The 22,069-nt window shown below is 35.4% G+C and overlaps 1 protein-coding gene across 3 annotated transcripts; it reads right to left on the bottom strand.

Annotated features, from left to right (window-relative positions):
- Positions 1 to 282: 282 nt before the first annotated feature.
- On the bottom strand, positions 283 to 21,017 carry LOC100797996 (eIF-2-alpha kinase GCN2). Of its 3 annotated transcripts, none has more exons than XM_041007348.1 (29): positions 20,640 to 21,015; positions 20,458 to 20,526; positions 20,057 to 20,116; positions 19,867 to 19,972; positions 19,467 to 19,571; positions 18,756 to 19,133; positions 17,123 to 17,254; positions 16,951 to 17,037; positions 16,757 to 16,843; positions 16,567 to 16,672; positions 15,369 to 15,480; positions 10,405 to 10,459; positions 9,940 to 10,109; positions 9,118 to 9,302; positions 8,557 to 8,705; positions 8,005 to 8,254; positions 7,148 to 7,400; positions 6,952 to 7,045; positions 5,344 to 5,424; positions 5,028 to 5,084; positions 4,329 to 4,460; positions 4,160 to 4,243; positions 3,928 to 4,036; positions 3,715 to 3,851; positions 2,842 to 2,949; positions 2,297 to 2,382; positions 2,022 to 2,124; positions 1,819 to 1,941; positions 283 to 646 (listed from the first exon to the last, which is right to left on the bottom strand). In XM_041007348.1, exons 1-29 carry the CDS (start codon positions 20,774 to 20,776, stop codon positions 620 to 622), a joined length of 3,582 nt encoding a protein of 1,193 aa, XP_040863282.1. In that variant the 5' UTR covers positions 20,777 to 21,015; the 3' UTR covers positions 283 to 619. The 3 variants fall into 3 exon arrangements, 2 of the variants coding, with proteins under 2 accessions (XP_040863282.1, XP_006592149.1); XM_006592086.4 differs by having other exon boundaries at positions 283 to 1,039; positions 20,640 to 21,013; XR_005887536.1 differs by lacking the exons at positions 283 to 646; positions 1,819 to 1,941; positions 2,022 to 2,124 and having other exon boundaries at positions 2,842 to 2,938; positions 20,640 to 21,017.
- Positions 21,018 to 22,069: the final 1,052 nt, after the last annotated feature.

Here is a 22,069-nt window from a genome sequence, read left to right on the forward strand (position 1 = left end):
AGGGAATTCATGTAGGAACGGATAAGAATAGCTGAAGCAATACTAATTTTTATTTTCACTATAAGATACTTGTGTTGTACAAGTGCACCACAACGAAGAGAATGCATATTAAACTTTCTCATAGATAAGATCAAAACAAGCAGCCCACATTGAAGTAAGGATGAAATCTAGACAACTTTTATTTCAGCTACTACAATTGTATGTTTAGATTGAGGGAAAAAAAAATATTTTATATAGCTAAGAAATTAAAACGAAAAGTAGGGGGCGAAAAAAGAGAAGTAATTTTTAATATAAAAAAATTCATCCATTTTAAATATCAACATCCTATCACACTTGTTTTGTTTCATTTCATCTAAACAAAAGTGTTGGAAAATACCCAGTCTCACATCGGTTGCCTCACTGCTTGGAGTGCAGCTTATACATCTGGTGGACAACTTCACTTAACGTCAATTGATTTTAAGATGAAGTCTAACATGGTATCAGAGCTGGACTCTGTTTCTGGGACATCGCTTTAGCTTCCGCTGCGATCACTCATCATTTGTTGTTCACGCACCAAGCCCAAGAAGTGTTGTGCATGCGGGAGTGTGTTGGGAAATACTCAAGTCCCACATCGGCTGCTTCACTCCTTGAAGTGCAACTTATATATCTGTTGGACAACTTCACTTAATGCCAATTGTACATATTTACATCATCACAACTATGCATAAGGGAGGAGAGGGAATGAGGGAGAGATGACAATGACAGTCAAATAAGGCTACAAAACTGGCATACACAAATTCTATTCTACATTCTGGAAAATGGAAGGCATTGACGTTGATAATCTGCTTTCTCTCAGAATATTGTACAGTTGCTGAAAACATTCAGTATGAACCGAGAACAACTCTATTAATGTTGAAGGCAAAACAGTTGTACTTCTAAGATCATCCGATCAAATCCAAATGGAGGGATTTCTAAATTGTGTTGCCATAGCATCCGATAGAAATTTGACTAGGTTTTTCTTCTCAACATTTTTCTCCCTCTTATGTTCAAGGTGTCGAACCTGAAGGCAATATGTAAATTAGTTAGCACCTAACATTGTGTTGGGATCAGATTACAAGCCGACATGTAGGCCATGTGCCCCACCTTAATAATAATATCTGATCATTAATAAAATTATTAGATAACTGCTATGAGCATTGATAAGTTTACCATAACATTGGAGATTCAAGGAAAACACCACAACTCAACCAGTTGAACAATGATAAATTTTAGATATGGAGCATGATTGGTTGACCCGTGGACAGAAGAGATCATCCAAGGATTGACCCATAAAAAAAATGGATGGTGAATGTGACACATTAATTATATAGATCAAGAGGGGTTAAAATTACGATGGATTCCTACGGAATTTTTGCATATGTAGCAGGTATTTCACATTAGAGAAAGGGAACAAATAGTATTCTAATTCCCATGAAAAAGCCTTAATCTGTGTCATTCATTATCAGAATCTTCCATAGCAATCTCTGATCGTACAACCATTTCATCCACCTGTCCACCAGCTTTATAATGACCATATTCGTTCTCATCACTTCCCCAAATCTTTCATATACTCAATTCTTTTAACGTGTTCTTTCAACTGCTTCCTTGCAGAATTATTTGTATCTCTAGCTACGAGAATGAACTAGTTCAATTTGCATAACTAGTGACTCACAGGGTCTAATGAGGTTTTAAATAAAACAGCAAGTCATGCAACAAAATTATTTTGATGGAACAGTCCATAAGATCAATAGAAATCACTATAGGACCATCCTCAGAGAATGGAATTGCAGAGCACATTACCTTAACAGAACCTGTCAAGGAGAAATCTGTATCTGTGATGATGACAAGACATTTGATACCATGTTCATTAGCATACTCATACTGCTCTGTAAGACTGGGATCAGGTGTAGGAACAAATTCAGCCTGACAATATGAAAGATGGGTGAATAGAAGCAAGTAATAAAACTCAATTATGTAGATTATAATCGTTTGGATATCTCAACCTTAAAGTTCTCCTCCCATAATTCAGCAACTAGCTCCATGCGCTCCACCAGAAGACCACCTCCTCCTCTAGAACAAACAAGAATATTGATGCTGGCTTCGTTTCTGAAACAGTTGAAGAAAACCAACAATCAAGCTTTATAAATCCTACTAAATGTTTTTGTGTTATTTGTATAAATTAAAAATATAACTGAAAAGATAGTAACCTAAGTGTCCAGGAGTTCATAAAATGTTAAAATAACAAGACCAAGCAAAGTATGAGTTGAAGGACACTAACCTATTGGGCTTGAAATCTACAGGACAATTCTGAATTATTGTCTCCAGTGCAAGGCTAGTTCCCACACCAGTGGGAGGATTTCCTTTCTAGATAGCAGAGAAGACAAGTAATCAGAAACAATATAAAATTCACTGAGAAAATAAGCTTTAAGTTGTCTAGGACTGCAAGAATCAAACACCATCAAAACTGAAGCACATGCAAGTGAAACATGAGATATTATCAGTTACAGATAATTGATGCCAATATGTTTGGGCAAAAGGTTAGCATCAATACATATCTGGAGCATGAGAGACAAACCTGAACATGTTAGTACTTTTTCAAATTCAGGCCAATGAGTTCAAGCATGAAAAGTTTATAACACAATTTGTGATCCAAGCAAAATGCAATTAATTTTATAATTGTTAATGCATAAGTACACATGATATTATTGCACATTCTAGAAGTATGTTTAACCGTCAGAGACATACAGAGAGAAAAAATATTATCAAATATACAAGCCATCCCAAAGTCAATCAGAAGAAATAAAAAGTGGATGCATAACCTACATAGTCACTACTCCACAACTGATGAAACAAATAGTCATATCGACCACCAACAGCCAGCAAGGCACCTTCAGAGAGAGATCCAGGACTGTTCTCCTTCCTTAAGTATACCTTCCAAGACAAGTTCAACTTCATTAGATTCACCAACACATACATATTCTAGCCCATCTAATCCTTGATATGCAATTCCAAGAACCATCGGGCAATAAAAATATTTTAAAAATTAAGATGTGCCCATTTTTATCAATAAAAAAATGCACAATTTATGGAACATGGATAACTTTATTTTACAAATATTCCATGACTTGCCTAAGCCACGCATGAGGGCTGGCAAGCCCTCTATCCCCTTAGCCCCTTAGCCTTGATTGGGGGGGAATACTATTCCGGCACACCAAAATAGTACCACATCACTTAGAAAATGAGGCTAAGGGTAATTTATATTTTATAAACACCATCCTCCCTTAACTCACCGAGGTTCCTTTTAAGAGCAAAACCGCAAGGCTCAAACCAACACAAAAGCAGACAAGCAGACTTTCGTTTATAAATGACATAAGCACACACCACCATGAAATTATTATTCCTTTACATATTTTGATTGTTCATAATGTAGCACTTGAAGTTGGATATCATTCAATCTCAATCATTGTCGATTATCATATTCTTATAGAATAGCTCTTTCACACACTTGGAGTGAAGCTTTTAAAAGAGTTTGGAAGAGTCAGATACAGAACAGTATCTCCAATCCAATAGTTTATATTTACAAAAGACAAGTCATAAGTAGGGAGTGAGAAGTGTTTGTTACAAAATGCAATCATAGTACTGATACAACAAAGATTTAATAATTTATTTAAAAATTAAAAGAAAAGATTATAGTACCTGAAAAAACAAATCTCTATGATAACTTTCAGTTGGTGGCATTAATGCATCTATATAGATATTTTTGTCAATCCTCCAAATTCTCAGGAGACTCACAAGCTCAGACAATTCATCAAGTGCCTTGAATGCACGTTTATCTGCAATAATTTACTATTTGCCAGTGAGCATGAACCATATGTAATTTATATTACAATATGACTTTAAGAATATTACCAGATGGAAGAGCTCCTCTGAGTCGGGGGAGTGCCTGATCAGCAGATCCACAGAATCTTAAACCTACAGTCTGTAACCTGTTTACCATAGCCTCTGCTAAATTCAGTTCCTGGAAAAGTATTAAAATTGCAAGTGAATAATTTCATTTGTTGTAATTATCAATGAAACTACGAAAACTTCAAAAATACTCATTGTAGCCAAAGATACGAGATTCCTTTGCAAATTTTCTCACCTGCAAAAGCTGCCGCCTTATCACAACCCATTTTGATTTCCTTTCCGAGGATTGTGGGCGCAAAGAACCCATCATTGAAAGAAGCTTCAGAAAATTAAAAATCCATTATACTAGATCCTCAAAAACTTAATAATCTAGGTTTTGTGATTTCATCACTAAGATAACATACCTCTGCTACTTTGAGTCTGTGTTCTACCTTTACTCCAATCCATGACCAAATTGCATCCAGAAGGTCACCATGGTTGAGATGAATGTCACATGAATCTTCATGGAAAAAACAAGTGACTATGTCCCTTGTGACCTGTAATACAATTGATAAATAAGCTAAGTTTAGTACCACAGAATGGCCAACATCATACAACACAAGTCTGAAAGATTTCAGACAGAATGAACAAATTTCATGTTAGAGTGAACATTCTGTCTGAGGTTTGTTTAGATTAGATCCTCCTATTTCCTTGTTTCCTAAGTCATGTATTTCCTTGTTTACTAGGATTTCATTATCTGTACATATTTAGGGTAGGAAAGTTTCTGTAAACACATTATCTAATTCTTGAATCATAGGATTCAACTGTGTAGTGATTATAATATAAATCTCAAGCAATTTAGTCATATCTCAAGTTTCACAAGTCTGTCCTCTGTATTTTATTTTAAAAACAGTATAAAAAAGTACAACAGATTTATTTACCATGCTAATGAAATCTAGGACTGGAGCTTCAATAGTGAACCAAGTTGTATAGCAAACTACCGAGTATAATAGTGCTATCAAGGATAACTACTTATAACAACTTGCAGAACTTAATAATGAAAAAGAAAATGAAACCTGAACAAAATAATAGAAAGTCTAACAATATGCAGTAGAAAATAGCACCTTTATGACCTCTGCTTCTGTCAATGCTGAGGTACCACCAATAATGTCAAAATCTCCCTGTGGGCAATGATTTCATATTAAATGAGTTTGAACACGCAACAAAATTTGTCGGAAAGTTCCATGAAAAACATCATAGAAACTCCCAATAGATTCTTCATGGATTACAAGAGAAAATACTCATGATAGTTTTATATTCTTTCACCAAAAACCAAGGACAAAATATCAATTATTATTTGTATTGTTCCCTCGGATTGATTCAGTAAAAGGGAGGAACAATCACAGAAAAACTCATCAGAAATAATATGTAGAATAGTACCTGAAGGTAGTGGTTTGGTGATGAATGTCCAATTGCTCTTCTGAAGACACATGATATCTCATATCGTTTGAATGAAGATTTCTACAAATCATGTAGATTTATGTTTCACATTCAATCCTCATATCTTGCTGAAATCCAGCTAAAATAATGGAGAAGCAATGCAAAACTGCCAAGGACATTTTATTTCTTTCTGATGCAGTTCAGATATAAAACATTTTTTCTTCCTCTACATTTTATATTACCCTCACCCTATGAGCTAGCTTTTGAGGTTGAGTTAGGCCTAAGCCCACATTCTAAAATGGTATCAGAGCATATCCAAGATCTATTAAAGGGTCACCCACCATACTATCCACTCACCAAGCCCAATAGTGTTGGGCGTGAGTGTATTGGGAAAAACTCAAATCCCACCATTAGTTAGAGATAAAGCCAAGATGAAGTATATAAGTAGGGAACAATCCTCATCCTATGAGCTAACTTTTGGGGTTGAGGTCTAACCCACATTCTAAGAGTTTGGTGGGGTGAAGATGATATGCAAGACTATAAAGATAAGTAATTCTATAAAAAATTCTTGTTTTGACATCCTCAATTTAGATATTTTCTTGAACATCATTAGGATGTGCTGTGTTTGGAATTATAAAAAATTGAAAATGTTTTGAAAATCCATTCTCATGTTTGGAACTTATTATGTAAATTGGATTATTCTTATATTTGGAACTCATCAATACCATTGAATTGATTTTATGTAATTTTATTATTTAAAATTTTTACCCTTACAATATAATATCTCTCATTGTCATTGTGAAGCTAGACTATAAGGTATGAGAGGTATCATTAAAAGGTTAGCAAGGATAAAATAGTCCATTTATTAAAAGTCTAATCGAATCCCAAAAAATCACACCATATTTGATTGTATTTTTAAATCTAAAACATTAATTTCATGGGATTTAAAAAAAAAAACATTTTCTATTTTTTAAAATACCAAATACAAAATTTGATTTACATTCAAAACACACTAAAAAAACATTAATTCATTTTGTTTACTCTACATCTTAACTGATTTCTATTTAAGTAGGATTTAGGAAATCACATAGTTATTCTATTTGGAAGACCAACAACATCACAGTTATTAGCACTATACAAGCACAAACAAATCACATTATAATACAAGACCAAGTATAGTTCTGTGAGCATTATTTTATATTCCCACATCTACCTAATAATGCCATGTAATCTACTATTAATTATAGTCCATTAAACAATTTTATGATGCAAAAGAATTTCAAAGTGAATCTTAATATCAGTTTTCCAAATAAAATATTTCTGCTTGAAGAGTGTTGTATATATACATAAATCTAATATTACAAAGCACATTATTAATTATTTTCCAACAATTAAAAACACTATTAGAAAACTCGTCTAACAAATCTACACAGGTGAAAGTTTATATCCACAAATCCAACATTACAATACAACCAAAAGCTCCTGCCTTCAATAGTATACGAGTTATTACGGTATTGACCATTTTATATGCAATTGTCAAATTTTAATAGAATGAAATACAGTAGAAGAAAAAGGAAAGAAATAAAATCAAGCTAAAACATCCAGTACCTGGTTAGAAATAATCCAGTTCACAAAAGGCAAACGCAACTCGTGGCAAAGTTCAAGCATGTCTCCTCCATGGGTCAGAAGTTTAACTGCATTTCTACTCAACAAAAATCAAAAACCAGAAATCTTATATCTAGGCTGTCATGTCCACAAAGAATTATTTCACAAGGTAGGAAAGGATTTTAAAATAGATATTGACCTATTAAACTGTGGACAATCATCCAATAATCGCATTGTAGGTATTTCTAGGTGCTTTGCACAATGCTGTCGGAAAATTTCCCTGTTCGCATCTACAACATAATCTCGCACCTCAGTTTCGAAGTCAGTGTACTGAATGGATGAACTGTTCTGGCGAATGTGTTTTGTGCTTAACATCTCTTCGTCAAAGATAGCATTTAAAACTTTATCATATATGCTTGTATCCTCTGATTTCTGCATTGTTCGTAGAATATCTGAACATAGAGAACTAACACTTGTTCAGGATAACGCAAGAAACTTAAAAAAAATAAAAAATAAAAAATCCAAAGCAGCATGTAATTCTTAGATGTCAGCAGTCTGTACCAACAATCACATTTCAGCATAACATTTCAATTTGCATTATTAACTGTGCTTATCAAGATCATCAGATTGTTCCTAACTTCCTATATTTGTACTCCTAGGCACTCAAAAATGTTTCATATCATTCATAGAAGAAAGAAGCTATAAACTAATGTTGTATGATATATAGCTAACCCCACCTAATATAATAGGACAAGGCGATGAATTATTTTGATAGATAAAAATGTGCACTATGCAGGTCTTATACAAGAATACAAGGTATTAGAAAGTGTTAGAATACATTTATCTTTACACTATCTTGTATTTTTTATTACATAGAAACTTATGATTCTCATTAATATGTAATTACCTAATAATCAGTAATTGATTGAAATGTAATAAATACTGATTCTGATTTCTCCATTATAAATAAAGATGAGACGTGGTCATCTAAGACACACAACATTATACAGTAAAACATTGTTATAGAAAGCACAAGAAAAGGTCATAATCACTTGCCATCCAATAATTCAGACTCCATTCGTTGAGGAAATGCATTTTGCAGAAGTTCTGTGGCAGAAGGGCGATCTGAAGGAGCTGGAGACATTAACTGTCGCAGCAAGGATTCCTGTTCTGGAAACTCAACAACCCAAGTATGTGGAACTTCCCGTTTCTGTTTAAGATCAGATAAAATAACATGTCTCTCCATCCCTGTCCCAAATGGGTGCCAAAGCTCAAAGAAAACCACTCCTAAGCTGTACATATCAGCCTGTAAACCAAATAAACTCAAGAGTTACATTTTTTTTTTCCAGCAAAAATAATATATTATATATATGGAATAGAGTACCAGTGGTACTGTATACAGTCAAGATAGCCATACAGATGGTTCCACAATCAGACATACATATTCTGAGGGAGAACCATGGTATGGGTATTGATGCAATATGCATATTCTGTCCCCTACTCAAGAGTTACATGATTTGGCATAAAGCAACAGATTATATGGACGCATAGGATGTGAACAAGTATGAACCAGCTGAGTAGAATAAAATAATGATGAATGCTATACACCTTTTCATCAATCTTGGGCCATCCTTGCTCAATTTCAGGAGCTGTATAGAAATATGTCCCCACTTGTCCAGTGCCATCAATGGAAACTCCTGTTGCATCAGCAGGATGACCCAGATCTTGATCCAGCTGCTCCAACTTCAAGAACTTGGCTGAAAAAAGGGGGGAAAGTAGAAAATTTGATGTTGCATCTAAAAACAATCATTATTCCCTACCAGAGTAGAAACTCAAACTTTGACAGGGAATCATTTTTCAATGATTTTTCAATTAAAAAGCAGGGAAACCATACTAGGAGAAAAATTACATACTGGGCAGGTATTTATCATTGAACTTAACCACAAAAATAAGAACACAACATTGATAAACGAACTTTGTGCATGCAAACCAAAATTGGAAATCTTATTAGTCAACATATTTAGTGGCCTATCAAAAATTATGATAAATTTACAAGCACCATTCACACATATTGAAGTTATCCATTGTTATAATAAGCAAGATAGAGTAAACATTGGAAACATACATTAAGAGAAGGAAAATAAACAAGTAATGAATTCAGGATCTTACCAAGACCAAAATCACCAATTTTAATATCATTGCGAGCATCAAAGAATATGTTATTTGGTGTTAGGTCCCGATGAATTATTCCTTGACCATGTATGTGTGCCAAGCCTTCCACTATTTGGCGAAACAAATGCCAGGCCAGTTCTTTGTCAAAATGATTATATGATTCAAACACCTGGCGAAGAGTCCTTTAAATCCGACAAATCCACCCACAAAAAAACAAGGAAGAATGAAATGTAGTGAATATGACAATGGATTATGGAACAATAATGATTAATGAGTGCACTTTAATGCATTTCCGAAAATCACAGGATTTAACCTTTAATGCATTTCCTTCTTTATCCTTTTGTTCTTTTCTGCATTAGGTTCTCATGTATATAGCTCACACTAATTATTGATCTAACATTCAATATGAATGAAATCCCTATTTTTGAAATTATGAAATCTGCAAATATAACTCCCAAGACTAATAACCCACAAACTGAAAGGCTGTTCATTTGATGGTTATATAATTTTCACTGGGTCAACTAGGTAACATTAAATATTACAACTTAGCTTATGATAACACTAAGATTTCACATAATGGTAACCAAAGTGATGGATTTAACCAAAGGATCACTGGACTTAAATGCATAAATTGTTGCAGAAAGGAACAAGGAAAATTATATGCTTCTAAACAATCTTTCCTTGCCATATCTTGGGAGGGGGCACTGGACTTGAATATTGGACAAAGGATGGGCTTATAACAAACTTATTTGCATGGTAGCAAGCATGGTTTCAGAAATAAAGCTCAACATAAAGAACAGAACTCACTGAAAATCTTACCTGGGACAGTACTCCATTTGTATATAAAGGTAAGTTGATTCAAGCTGATTCTCGTGCCCCAAGGCATCGTTGGAGGTTGCAGCTTTATAGCTGAAAGTAGAGCTTACTGTAGTCTTTGAACCCCAAGTAGAATCACCATAAGAATCAGAAACTCCAGTTTCAAACCATGCCTGGAAGTTTTATGGTTATTAAAAATATCATATAAGCACATCATATTGTGGAAATAGATTAAGGAAAGCTTATATTTGTATCTCTGCTCATTGACTCTTCCAAAAACTCTCCTTCTTGGAATATAATTAAAGCAGTACCCAAAACAAGTTACTATATCAAAAAGAACGCGGTGGGATAGTCAACATAACAAAATATACAGTCAATACAGAAACAAAAGGAAATAATAAAGTAATACAGAAACAGAAAAAAGTTTCAATAATAAGCAAAATAGAGCACAAAATATGAAAGTTCTACCTGATAATATCGAACAACATGTTGATGCTGTAAACGAGAAAGTGTAGCCACTTCCCTGATTTCTCACCATAGATAAATAGATAAACAAGTAAGCAACTGCAATTAAAATTATACAGGAAAACAGATGAAAAAATGGGACAATGGACAAAACAGACAGTAGTCAAATAATGACATTATTTTCTTTTATTTTTTTCCTGCACATGTGAAAAAAAGTGAGACATGGAGGGCAACATGAAGGGAAACTTATAACATTAAAACATGACATGATACAGTAAACAAGATAATTGAACTTGGCTTTACAACTGCATGCAGAAATCAAAATGACCCAGAAAAAAAAATCCCTGTTGTGATACATTCCATAATTAGCACAGATTTTATTCTGTAAGTAGTACAGATTTGATTTTTTTTATTTGTACAAATTTTGTTCCATTGTATTTTTTCCCTTAATTAGGTCACTGGCAGCTTATAAATAAGTATTGTATACACTCTTTGAAATACAGAATTACAATAATATTCAGATTATTATCTTTTAAGCTGGTATCAGAGCCTCCGATCCAGGGGGCTCTGCTCCTGCATTTTTCCAAGCAGCCTTCATTGCTGCAGTTGATACTGTTTTAGTGCCCAGTCATTGCGTATACCTTCGGTCGCCATCCTCCGCCATCATCAGCCACTGTCCGCCGCCGTGAAACTGACTGTTCTGCGTTTTTTCTCTGTCCTGTTTCTGCGATTTTTCCTCTTCCCATTATGTCTACAAACAAGACAGTCCCTCTTCTCAGTCCCAATAACCTTCAGGCATTGCAAGGCTCGTATCGAATTGATGGGCGCAACTACCTCCAATGGGCCCAGTTGGTTCGCACTACTCTCAAGGGACAAAAGAAGTTGAACTACATAGAAGGAGAACCTCCAGCCCAAACAGATCCTAAGTATGAAGCCTAGGATGACGAAGACTCTCTTATCATGACCTGGTTATGGCATTCTATGACTCAAGAAATCAGCCGGAACTGTATGTTCTTCTCCACTGCTAAGGAGATTTGGGAGAATCTATCTTAGTTAGGTGTATTCTATGAAGAAGGATACTGCAGCATGTTATGAGTTAAAGAACAAGGTTTTCAATACCAAGCAAGGTGGTCTTTCAGTAACAGATTTCTATGGGACATTGAATGGTTTATGGATCAAGTTGGATCAATATCAGGATTTGAAAATGACGTCCACAGCTGATTCTGCCACATTAACACAGTTCATTGAAAGGATGAGAATCTTTAAATTTCTTTCTAGACTAAACTCTAAGTTTGATCCGATTCGAGTTCAGATTTTGGGCAAAGAAAAACTTCCTTCTTTCTCAGAGGTGTTCTACACTGTACGAGGAGAAGAAACTCGGAAGGTCAGTAATGTTGGAAGGAAGCAGTTCTGTTGATGGTTCAGCCTTAGCTACTGGAAAGGGTTCCACAAAAGGCTCATCCTCTTCATTTGGGAAGCTTCTTGCAAAGGCTAACTGTGATGATCACTGGTGCAGCTATTGTAGGAAGCCAGGTCATACTAAGGAGACATGTTTTAAACTTCATGGAAAGGAGAAGGTACTTGAGCGCATCGGAGGATTCAGAGGTGCCACACAAAGGTGTGCTAATCAAGCAACATCTGCTTCCGAAAGTGTAGAAAACACACTTATCCCACAGGCTGAAAAGGAGATCCTAGCTCTCAGCAAAGCATAATTGGAACGTCTACGGGCCCTTATGGACTCTCTCAGTAAGACATCTAGCTCTTGTTCCCTATCCATGACTGGTAAGAGTTCTAGCTTCCTATCCTTTAATGCTTCTGGTACTGAAAAGATCTAGATTATATACTCTGGTGCTACTGATCATATGACACCTCACTCTTCTTATTTTTCATCCTACACCTTTTTAACTGGTAACCAACACATCATTGTCGCTAATGGTTCTCATACCCCTGTTACTGGTTGTGGTAATATTCAACTTCAATTTTTCCTTCATTTGAACAATGTGCTTTGTGTTCTCAAACTATTTAATAATCTCTTCTCTATTCATAAAATCACTCAGGACTTAAACAATGATGTGACATTTTTCCACTCCCATTGTGTTTTCCAGGATCTTGTCAAGGGGAGGACGATTGGAATTACTAAAGAGTTGGGCGAGTTATACTACTTACAGCATGAGGACAATAAAGAGTGTACCAAACAGAAGGTTCTCACTTCTAATCATCAGACAAGTTCAGAACCTTGGTCATCCTCCCAAATATGGCTTCAGCATAGGCGTCTAGGTCATCCTCCGTTTAGTGTCCTTAAATCTTTATTTCCTTTTTTGTTTACAAAAATGTTAGTCGAGTCTTTTCATTGTGATGTTTGTGAGTTTGCTAAACACCATCAAACAACTTTTCTTCCCAGTACTAATAAAAGTTATAAAACTTTTGATCTTGTTCATTCAGATGTGTGGGAACCTGCACCTATCAGTAATACTTCTGGTGCAAAGTGGTTTGTTTCTTTTAATGATGACTGCACTCGGGTTACCTGAATATTTCTCATGAAAGATAAATCTGAAGTTTTCCAATTATTTGTAAACTTTTACCATATAATTCAAACACAATTTGGGAGCCCGATTAAAAGATTGCATTTTGATAATGGGAGAGAGTATGTGAATCAAAACATTTTCAATTTCCTCAGAGATAATGGTGTTGTTCATGAGTTAACTTGTGTGGACACCCATCAATAAAGTGGGGTTGCAGAAAGGAAAAATTGACATCTCCTTGAGGTTGCCAGAGCTTTACTCTTCCAAATGACTGTTCCTAAGTCTTAATAGGGGGAAGTTGTTCTAACCGCTACTTACTTGATAAATAGGTTATCCTCTCATGTTTTAAATGGTGTTAGTCCTACTCAACTCATGACCACATTTTATCCGTTTGTTCCCTTTACGACCAGTCTTCAGAGTTCTGTCTTTGTTCATGTTCATAGTCCCCATCAGGGAAAGTTAGATCCTCGGGCTATCAAATGTGTCTTCATAGGTTATGCCTCAAACAAAAAGGGGTACAAATGTTATCACCCTCAAAGTCGTCGTGTCTATGTTTCCAAGGATGTCACTTTTCATGAAACAGAGTCTTTCTTCACTAGTCCTCCGCTTCAGAGGGAGAATAGTCTAGAAGCTGAGATCCCTGAGTTGTTATGTTTTCCCTTGTTACAGGATTCCACTCCTGTAGAGCATGACAAAGACCCTGAACCAACATCATCACCGGTTCAACATAAGGAGGACAGACGCTTTGGGAACCAGTACTAGCGAAGAAAAAACCCCGACATGGTCCAACAACTACTTTAATCATCCGAACCGGAGGTAAGAACTCATACTCTTAAGGACACCTTAGATGCCTCTTGTGAATCTAACCTGGATGATTTGCCAAATGCCTTAAGAAAAGGAAAAAGATCTTGTGCCAAATATCCTATATCCCAATTTGTGTCTACTAAAAATCTTTCTCTACAGCACTAGAGTTTTATTTCAGCTATTGATTCTATCAGAATGTTGGGCGGTCAAGAGCCAACATGAGAATAAAGTAGGTGTAGCGGAGATGAGGATGTTGCGGTGGATGTGTGGTAAGACTCGACAGGATAAAATTAGAAACGAAGCTATTAGAGAGAGGGTTGGAGTAGCGCCTATTGTAGAGAAGATGGTGGAAAATAGACTTAGGTGGTTTGGGCATGTAGAGAGAAGACCGGTAGACTCTGTAGTGAGGAGAGTAGACCAGATGGAGAGAAGACAAACAATTCGAGGCAGAGGAAGACCCAAAAAGACTATAAGAGAGGTTATCAAAAAGGATCTCGAACTTAATGATTTGGATAGAAGTATGGTACTTGATAGAACATTATGGCGGAAGTTGATCCATGTAGCCGACCCCACCTAGTGGGATAAGGCGTTGTTGTTGTTGTATTGATTCTATCAGAATCCCTACATCAGTACAAGAAGCCTTAAAGGATGAGAACTGGGTTCGAGCCATGAATGAAGAAATGAGTGCATTGGAAAGGAATGAGACTCGGGAGATTGTAGAGAGACCGTAAGACAAAAAGGCAGCGGGTTGTAGGTGGATATATACAGTTAAATATTAGGTTGATGACACATTGGACCGGTATAAGGCGAGGTTGGTTGCAAAGGGGTACACCCAAACCTATGGGATCGATTATGAGAAGACATTCGCTCTAGTGGCAAAAATGAATACAATCAGGATCATCATCTTTTTAGCGGTGCACTTTGGTTGGGAGATGCATCAATTTGATGTTAAAAATGTCTTCTTACATGGAAACTTGGAAGAAGTGTACATGAAGATTCCATCTGGATATGGTGCCACTAATGGAGGAAATAAAGTTTGCAGACTAAAGAAGACCCTATATGGTCTCAAGCAATCTCCTCGGGCTTGGTTTGGTAGGTTCACTCAAGCTATGGTATCTTTGGGGTACAAGCAAAGCCAAGGTGTCCATACTCTTTATAAAACACTCCCAAGATGGTAAACTTACTTTGTTCTTGGTCTATGTCGATGATATAATTATTGCAGGCGATGATGAGCTTGAAAAACAGACCTTGGAGGAGGGTTAGTTGCCCAATTTGAGATGAAGAATCTCGGGAAGATAAAGTACTTCCTCGGGATAGAAGTTGAATACTCTAGACAGTGTATCTTCATTTCTCAAAGAAAATATATACTTGATCTCCTCAAAGAAGCTGACAAGTTGGGTTGTAAAACCACTAGAGCACCCATAGAGCAAAATCACATGATTGGAAATGATGAAGAAAGCCCAAAGGTAGAGAAGACACAATACCAAAGACTTGTGGGAAAACTTATCTACTTATCCCACACCAAGCTTGAAATAGCCTATACAGTTAGTGTGGTTAGTCAGTTCATGCATGACCCAAGAGAGAGACATTTGCAGGCAGTAAATATATACTTGATCTCCTTCCTAGCTTACTAAGGTTTACCTTAATATTCGGTCAGGCATGCTTTTGTCCTTGAGGCGAATTTTCTTTACTGCATACTGCCTTCCATCAAGTTTATTTTTGCACAATACAACATGACCAAAACCACCATGACCTGTTTCCATGACCAAGCAAAACCTTTACTACAGAAATAGAAAGGTTAAATAGCTCTTTTAGTCCCTTCATTATGACCAATGTGCAATTTTGGTCCCCCAATAATTTTTGTTCAATTTTAGTCCTATCCTTTAATTATTTTCATTGTTACAATTAAATCCATCCGTCAGTTTTCCTCTTGCTAAAACTCACAAATTTCATTTTCTTAACAATATCTTTATGAATTGAATCATTTAAATCATTTCAAAATTCAAACCCCCTTTTGCTGAAAATCCACCAAACAAAAAAACATAATATTTCACCCATAATAAGAAAATTCTAAATGTTTCCCTCTTCACAGCCCTAACCCCTCGTCCTACAAATTTCTGGCTTTTGAACCATTCAAAACATTTTTTGTCCTAAAATAATGTGTCCTAAACCCCCAATTATTTGATTAAAAAATAAGGACTTCAGAGTTTTATATAGAGGAAAACTGTCAGAGGATTCAACTGTAATAATTTAAAAAAATTAGAGGATTAAATTTAAGCATAAAATTATTGAGGGACCAAAATTCCACATTAGTAATAGTAGAAGGATCAAAATTGCAATTAAGCCAAAAATGAAAAAAGCTAATTAACTACCTTTGAATATACTACTTCATCCAATAGCCAATAGAAAAGAGCATTATTTTCAAAGAAGCAATGGGGGAAGGGGGACTATGGAGGCTGAAGAAAATAGTGTGTATTATTTGCTATAAAAAAACACTCAGGAAATTGCAGCTCAAACTCTGGCCCATCCAAAGAAAAGAAAATAACAGTGAACAGAAAATTGGACTACTTTTTAAGATCATAATGGTCCCGGTGCTTCATAAGTTTTATTTGTTTCCAAAGCTATAATGACTCCTCTAATCATTTCCAAGAAACACAAAGGACAGGCAATCATGACAACAACAATAACAAAACCTTATCCCCACTAGGACAGGCAATCAAGATCATCAACAAAAAAGAAAAATATGATACTCAACTAAACATCATGGTATACATCTAGGAGTATGACATCACAGAATTATACATATAACTTAAAACAGAAATCCATGAAGTTCCTTTACCAAGAGGTCGTAGCTCCTCAAAATCATTCAAATATCGAGAACCATGGGGAACTGTGTTTGAGCCTCCAATATCAGGTTTCCAAAATTGAGATATTCTGGATGAAGCCTAGACGATAAATAAATAAATTAAATAAGTAACAACAAATATAGTGGGGAGAAATAAAAGATATGTCCCTATGGATTTTCCAACCAGGTGTTTCTGGAAAACACGATTGAAGGTTTTGTTGAAAATGGAAGGTGGTTCAGATGCCATATCGCGTGCTGAGTCAGAAATGATCTGGTAATATAACTCAAAAGGATTAGGATAACTGCAGAACATACATAATTTAGAAATTAAAGCAATAATTTTTTTTATTTTTCGTAAAGTAGTTATCTTTTACATACACCTAAATTGCACAGCTCTGTTACCACTTGTGGCAAACAGTCAGCAAATGTTCCCTTAGAAGCACAAACAAGGCGAAGCATGTGAACCTAATACATAAAGGAAGAAACCCAAATCAATGCTGAGCAGAATTCTCATGAGAAGTGAAGCTGATAACAATAATTAGAATTTTACCATTATTAGATCCTTTTCAACTGTTTGAGAGGGTTGGTGATGAGGCAAGGATTCAGAAGACAGAGACTCTGAAGACTCACTTTCATTAATACCTTCATTATGTTCTGTTGTATACTCATCAACGATAAAATACTGCAGGTGCAATGATAGAAAATAAAGGAGTTGACACAAACAAATGTCTCAAACAGATGCAAGCCAATTACAATGGTGCTAAAAAAAGCATAACAATAACATAATTTATAAATTTCAAATAAACATGAAACACTAGCCATTCGCCCAAAGAATGGAGGCACATTGCATCAATTCAAGGAATTTCATCATAAACATCCTTCCTGGGTTATCTTTATTAAGTAAATTAGAGCAAACTTGAACCTATCTGATGAACTGTAAGAAACCAAGGCTATCAATCCTGTAAGGTCTGGGTGAAAAAGATCAGCTAGGTAAGGCTTTTCTTAAGAAGACTAATATGAATATGTTTATAAAGAGCATATTATAGGATGACAAAGACATATAGAGACATATAATATTTAATTTGTCCACCAACAAAAATTACCATTTTTTCCTGTTTTTAACTCTTATTTATTGTGCAATGATTTCAAACATCAAACTCAAATCCAACAACATCAATCATTCCTTTTTCCACAATGTGATCAGCGACAAGGATCAAACAACACCATAATGCTTGGTCATAAAGCATGTCTATAGACAAATTTGAGTTCTAAATCCTTCTTAATTGTTTTTCCTATAGTTTTTATTGCCCTCGCTCTGCCTCTAGCAACTGGCTACTCTCCATCTGATCTACATCTACTCCTTATTGGGGCTTTTATAAGTCTTCTCCATACATGCCCAAACCACCTGAACTGAGATTCTACCACCTTTTCTACAACAGTTGCTACCCCCAACTTTTTTCTTTAATTCCTTCCTTCCTAATCCTATCTTGTCTAGTATGTCAATTATTCAACACAAGATTCTCATCTTTGGTACATTGCTCTCATCTTTTTACCACCTTACATTACAACATTGCGACTTTTATAGCAGTGAAGTAAATTTTTTTTTTAAGATTGAGCAGTACCTTTTTTATCACATATAACACCCGAGGCACTCCTCCATTTCATCCACCCCATTGAAATACTATGATTTACACCTCCTTCTATTTCTCCATTGTCCTATATGATGAACCCTAGATACTTAAACCATGTAACTTGTCTAGTATGTCCACTCATCAAAACTCACATATCCATCCAGCCAAAAGGGCTGATAAATTGTAATTTACCTGATCTGCATTTGTCATCTCCCAGTGCCAGATTAATAATATTCAACAGTCTAGTGTATTAAACCTTTCGAGAACTTTACATCAGAAGTATGTGCCATCCAATAACCTTTTCATAACCATTCTTTCTTTCAGGAGGAGAATAAGGTAACAAAATCCCAAACAACACTTAAACACTCATCAATTTTGACAGTTAGAAACATTATTCTAGCCTGCTAGAAATAATGACCTTAACAACGAAAGCATCTAAAACTATTGCCCTAGTCACGACATTAATTTAGGATACAGAAACAAAAAAAAAAACAATTGACTGAAATCAAACAAGCAGTACACAGAACTTACAAGAAGCAAATCATTCATTACCTCTTTCTCACCTTCATTTTTGTTCCCTACAAAATCCTCCACCAAAGATCTACTTGAAGAAGTCAAAGATAAACTATTGTTGCTGTCTTCACTAACTTCTCCAACAGTATCTAATTTGGCAGGAAGTTCTTGCATTATTAATGGTGTTTCCTTACTATCAGATTTCTTCTCCAGTGGTTTTGAGGCATCTAACTTAGATGGAGAAAGAGAAGAACTTTTTACTGCAGTTTCATCCATTCCAAAACTCCAACTCCATGTTTCTCCACAACCACTGAAAAGGTCTATAAAACCGTAAACAAAAGAACCCTTTTTATTTACAGATGTCATATCCTTGGGAAACAATTCTTCATTGCTTTCCACCATCGAGTGTAAAAGCTTCTACAGATGGAGACAAACATATTACCATCAGTTTAAGCGGCAAAATAACTTGCTTTTAGAGATAAATCATCAAAAGCTACATGCAATAACAATTAAAATATTAACAATTATAAAAGAAATTCCAATTAAGCATTTAGCAGCAATAAAGTCAGAAATGTCCGAGGTTAATATTGAAATTAAAGGACATCAAAAGTTCAACACTGACTTCTTCAAGCATATTTTTCTATTAAAAACAAAACCAATGTTGTTATTATGATAAAAAAAAAAAAAAAAGCTTCAGGGAATAATAATAGTTATCATATCTAAACAGAAAATATGGAATAGTGAACTCACAGAATCATTTGTTTTGGCAATTGGCTCAATACCAGACAGAAATTCTTGAGCAGCCTCTACCAAATTATAGATCATTACTCGTCCCTCCCTAGCATTTAAAGTAGCCTGAAAAGGACAAGAACAAAGTGCAAAATAAAACATAAATACATTTTTTTCCTTCTAACGTAAGTAACCTAGAGGCTAAGGAAGAGGAAAAAGACAGATAAAGGGAGAGAATAGCAGCTGTCACAAAAATGGATTAATTTTTTATAGTATGTGTGTATGTGTATGATAGAGGAAAGGAGAAATACAACTAGAGGGGCAACAAGATTCATCAAAAGCATGAAACAGACCCAAAAAGAACATAAGGAACCAGGGAGTAGGGGGGATGAAGAATATGACAAGAGCTGAAGAGTTAGACCTGATCTTGGAGGAGAGACAAAAGCTTTTTAGCATCAGCTTCTGATAACCCTTTCTCCGGAGTAATCTGCAACTTGGGGCACTTGAAGGGATACCCAGGCAAGCACCTAACAAGAAACAGAAGAGTCATTGAGCTGACAGCAACAAAGCTCCCCAATAGAAAAAAGGAAAGGCTTGGTAACTAAACTTGCCTGACAGCAAGAACAGCAGAAACGTCTAGGTCCTCATAACCCATGTCCTTCGAGTAAGGCCTGCTCAATTTCATGCAGAAACCAACAAACAACGAGATAATTATTAACGTAACGGCACTAATATATATCAGAGTTTAATTTTGATGCACTATCAGTCTAAACTATACACTATCAGAGTTCAATTTCTATACACTTTGAATCAATTAGAAACTATCAGTGTACAATATGCACTATCAAAGTTCAATTTCTATACATTGTCAATCAATCACAAAAATCATCTTTGAAGCTGGTTATTATAAAAGTCAACAAATTTAGCATACATAACTTACACTATACTATTAGTGCATAAACTATCTACTCTTTCTATATAGCATACGAAGAGGAAAAAAAAGTACAAACACCTGAGCTTAATAACTACTCGAGGAGGCGATCCTGGAAGAACCTTGCAGTCTTCTTCGAAAATTGCGCATCTAAACAAACAACAACACGCGCATTTCATGTTAACGAACAAACAGAGATCAATTGCATCGAATACAAATCAACGTTAATAGCTAAGCGCGTTGGAGCTAAGGAAGAAGCTTACAATGCGGTAATCTCTTCGGAGAGCTGGTCGTAATCGTCAGAGCCGAATTGAGAAGCGTGGTCTTTGGACTGCGTTCTCCCCTTGCTCCGGCGACCGCTCCCGCCGCCGCGCTTCTTCTTCTTCGAACTGTGCCCCATTCTCAGCTGAATCCGGTTCGGTTTCTATTTCAAAAAGTCAGAGCGAGGAAGAAGAGGGTTTTCGGTTTCGAAAAATGATGGAGGTGGCGCGATTTTGGTCTTATATAGTGAGAGTAAAATACGAGATGAGTAACGCTTCATTCATCTGCACCAGCTGTGTTTGACTTCATTCTGGTGCATATAGCCACGCTTATGATACTCATACACAAGAGGGAAAAAAAATGCTAGTAACAGTTCCAAGTTTTGTTTTATCACGACACTAGTAACACTTCAAGGTTGGTTAATTAAATATAATGACTGCCAAACAAATATAATGATTGCCCGTACACCAAACAAAAATTCCAAGTAAATTTCAGTTGTTAATAAAAATTAACAATTAATATCATGTTATATGTACACTAAAATATTATTAAGCTCAGGTGTTGAAATACTTATTTAATCCTTAACAGCTAAAATTACTTATTTAATTCTTACTTAAGATTTAAATTCATGTTAGTAATTGAAAATGTGAATTGCCAGCCCATATGCTTAATAAGGAAATTTTTTGGGCTCATATACAATGAAGCCCATAAGCTTTTTTTCTAAGCATACCCGATTTCATTTTTATTATTTTATTTTAATTCAACAATGTTATTGTATAAGTGGTTAGATTTTTCGTTTCAAAAATTGAATTTTGGAAGTATGAAATTTTACATGCTTCCGAAATTTAATTTCTAAAAGTAATTTCTTCTCAAGAGTATTGTTGTTAAGTTTATTGTTATAATAGGTGTTGTGAAAAAAATACAACTAATATTTTGTTTGACAGAGACAACTAAAATTATCGAATAAATACAATAAGAGAGACAAATATTACAGAATTAAAAAGAATAGTAAAATATTATCAAATACAAAAGGGTACAAATGTTACATAAAAAAAGTAGCTATGAATCTTCCTTCTCCTCTGATATGTACAACCTTCCCTAATGTTATTCGTCAGGTAGGTGTCCAATGTCTCTCATGTGAATTTCCAAGCCGTAGTCCCATATGTTGCATATAAATATAATGTGATCATCATGGCATACATGATAAAAATAACACACATATACATTTACCAAGCAACGATCAAGGATGAAAGTCACAAAAATTGAACTTTGGCGTGGCAGTAGGTTATTGCATTGAGCCTCTCTCGAAGAGTCTCCCTCACGTGTTGGTATGATGTATAAATGGGGAATTTACAACAACACTCGCTCGCTACTTTTGCACACATGCATAAACAGATAAACTATACTGATCACAGGTTCATTCAGTAGTTGT

Source organism: Glycine max, chromosome 12, assembly GCF_000004515.6.
Source record: "Glycine max cultivar Williams 82 chromosome 12, Glycine_max_v4.0, whole genome shotgun sequence".
NCBI lineage: Eukaryota > Viridiplantae > Streptophyta > Magnoliopsida > Fabales > Fabaceae > Glycine > Glycine max.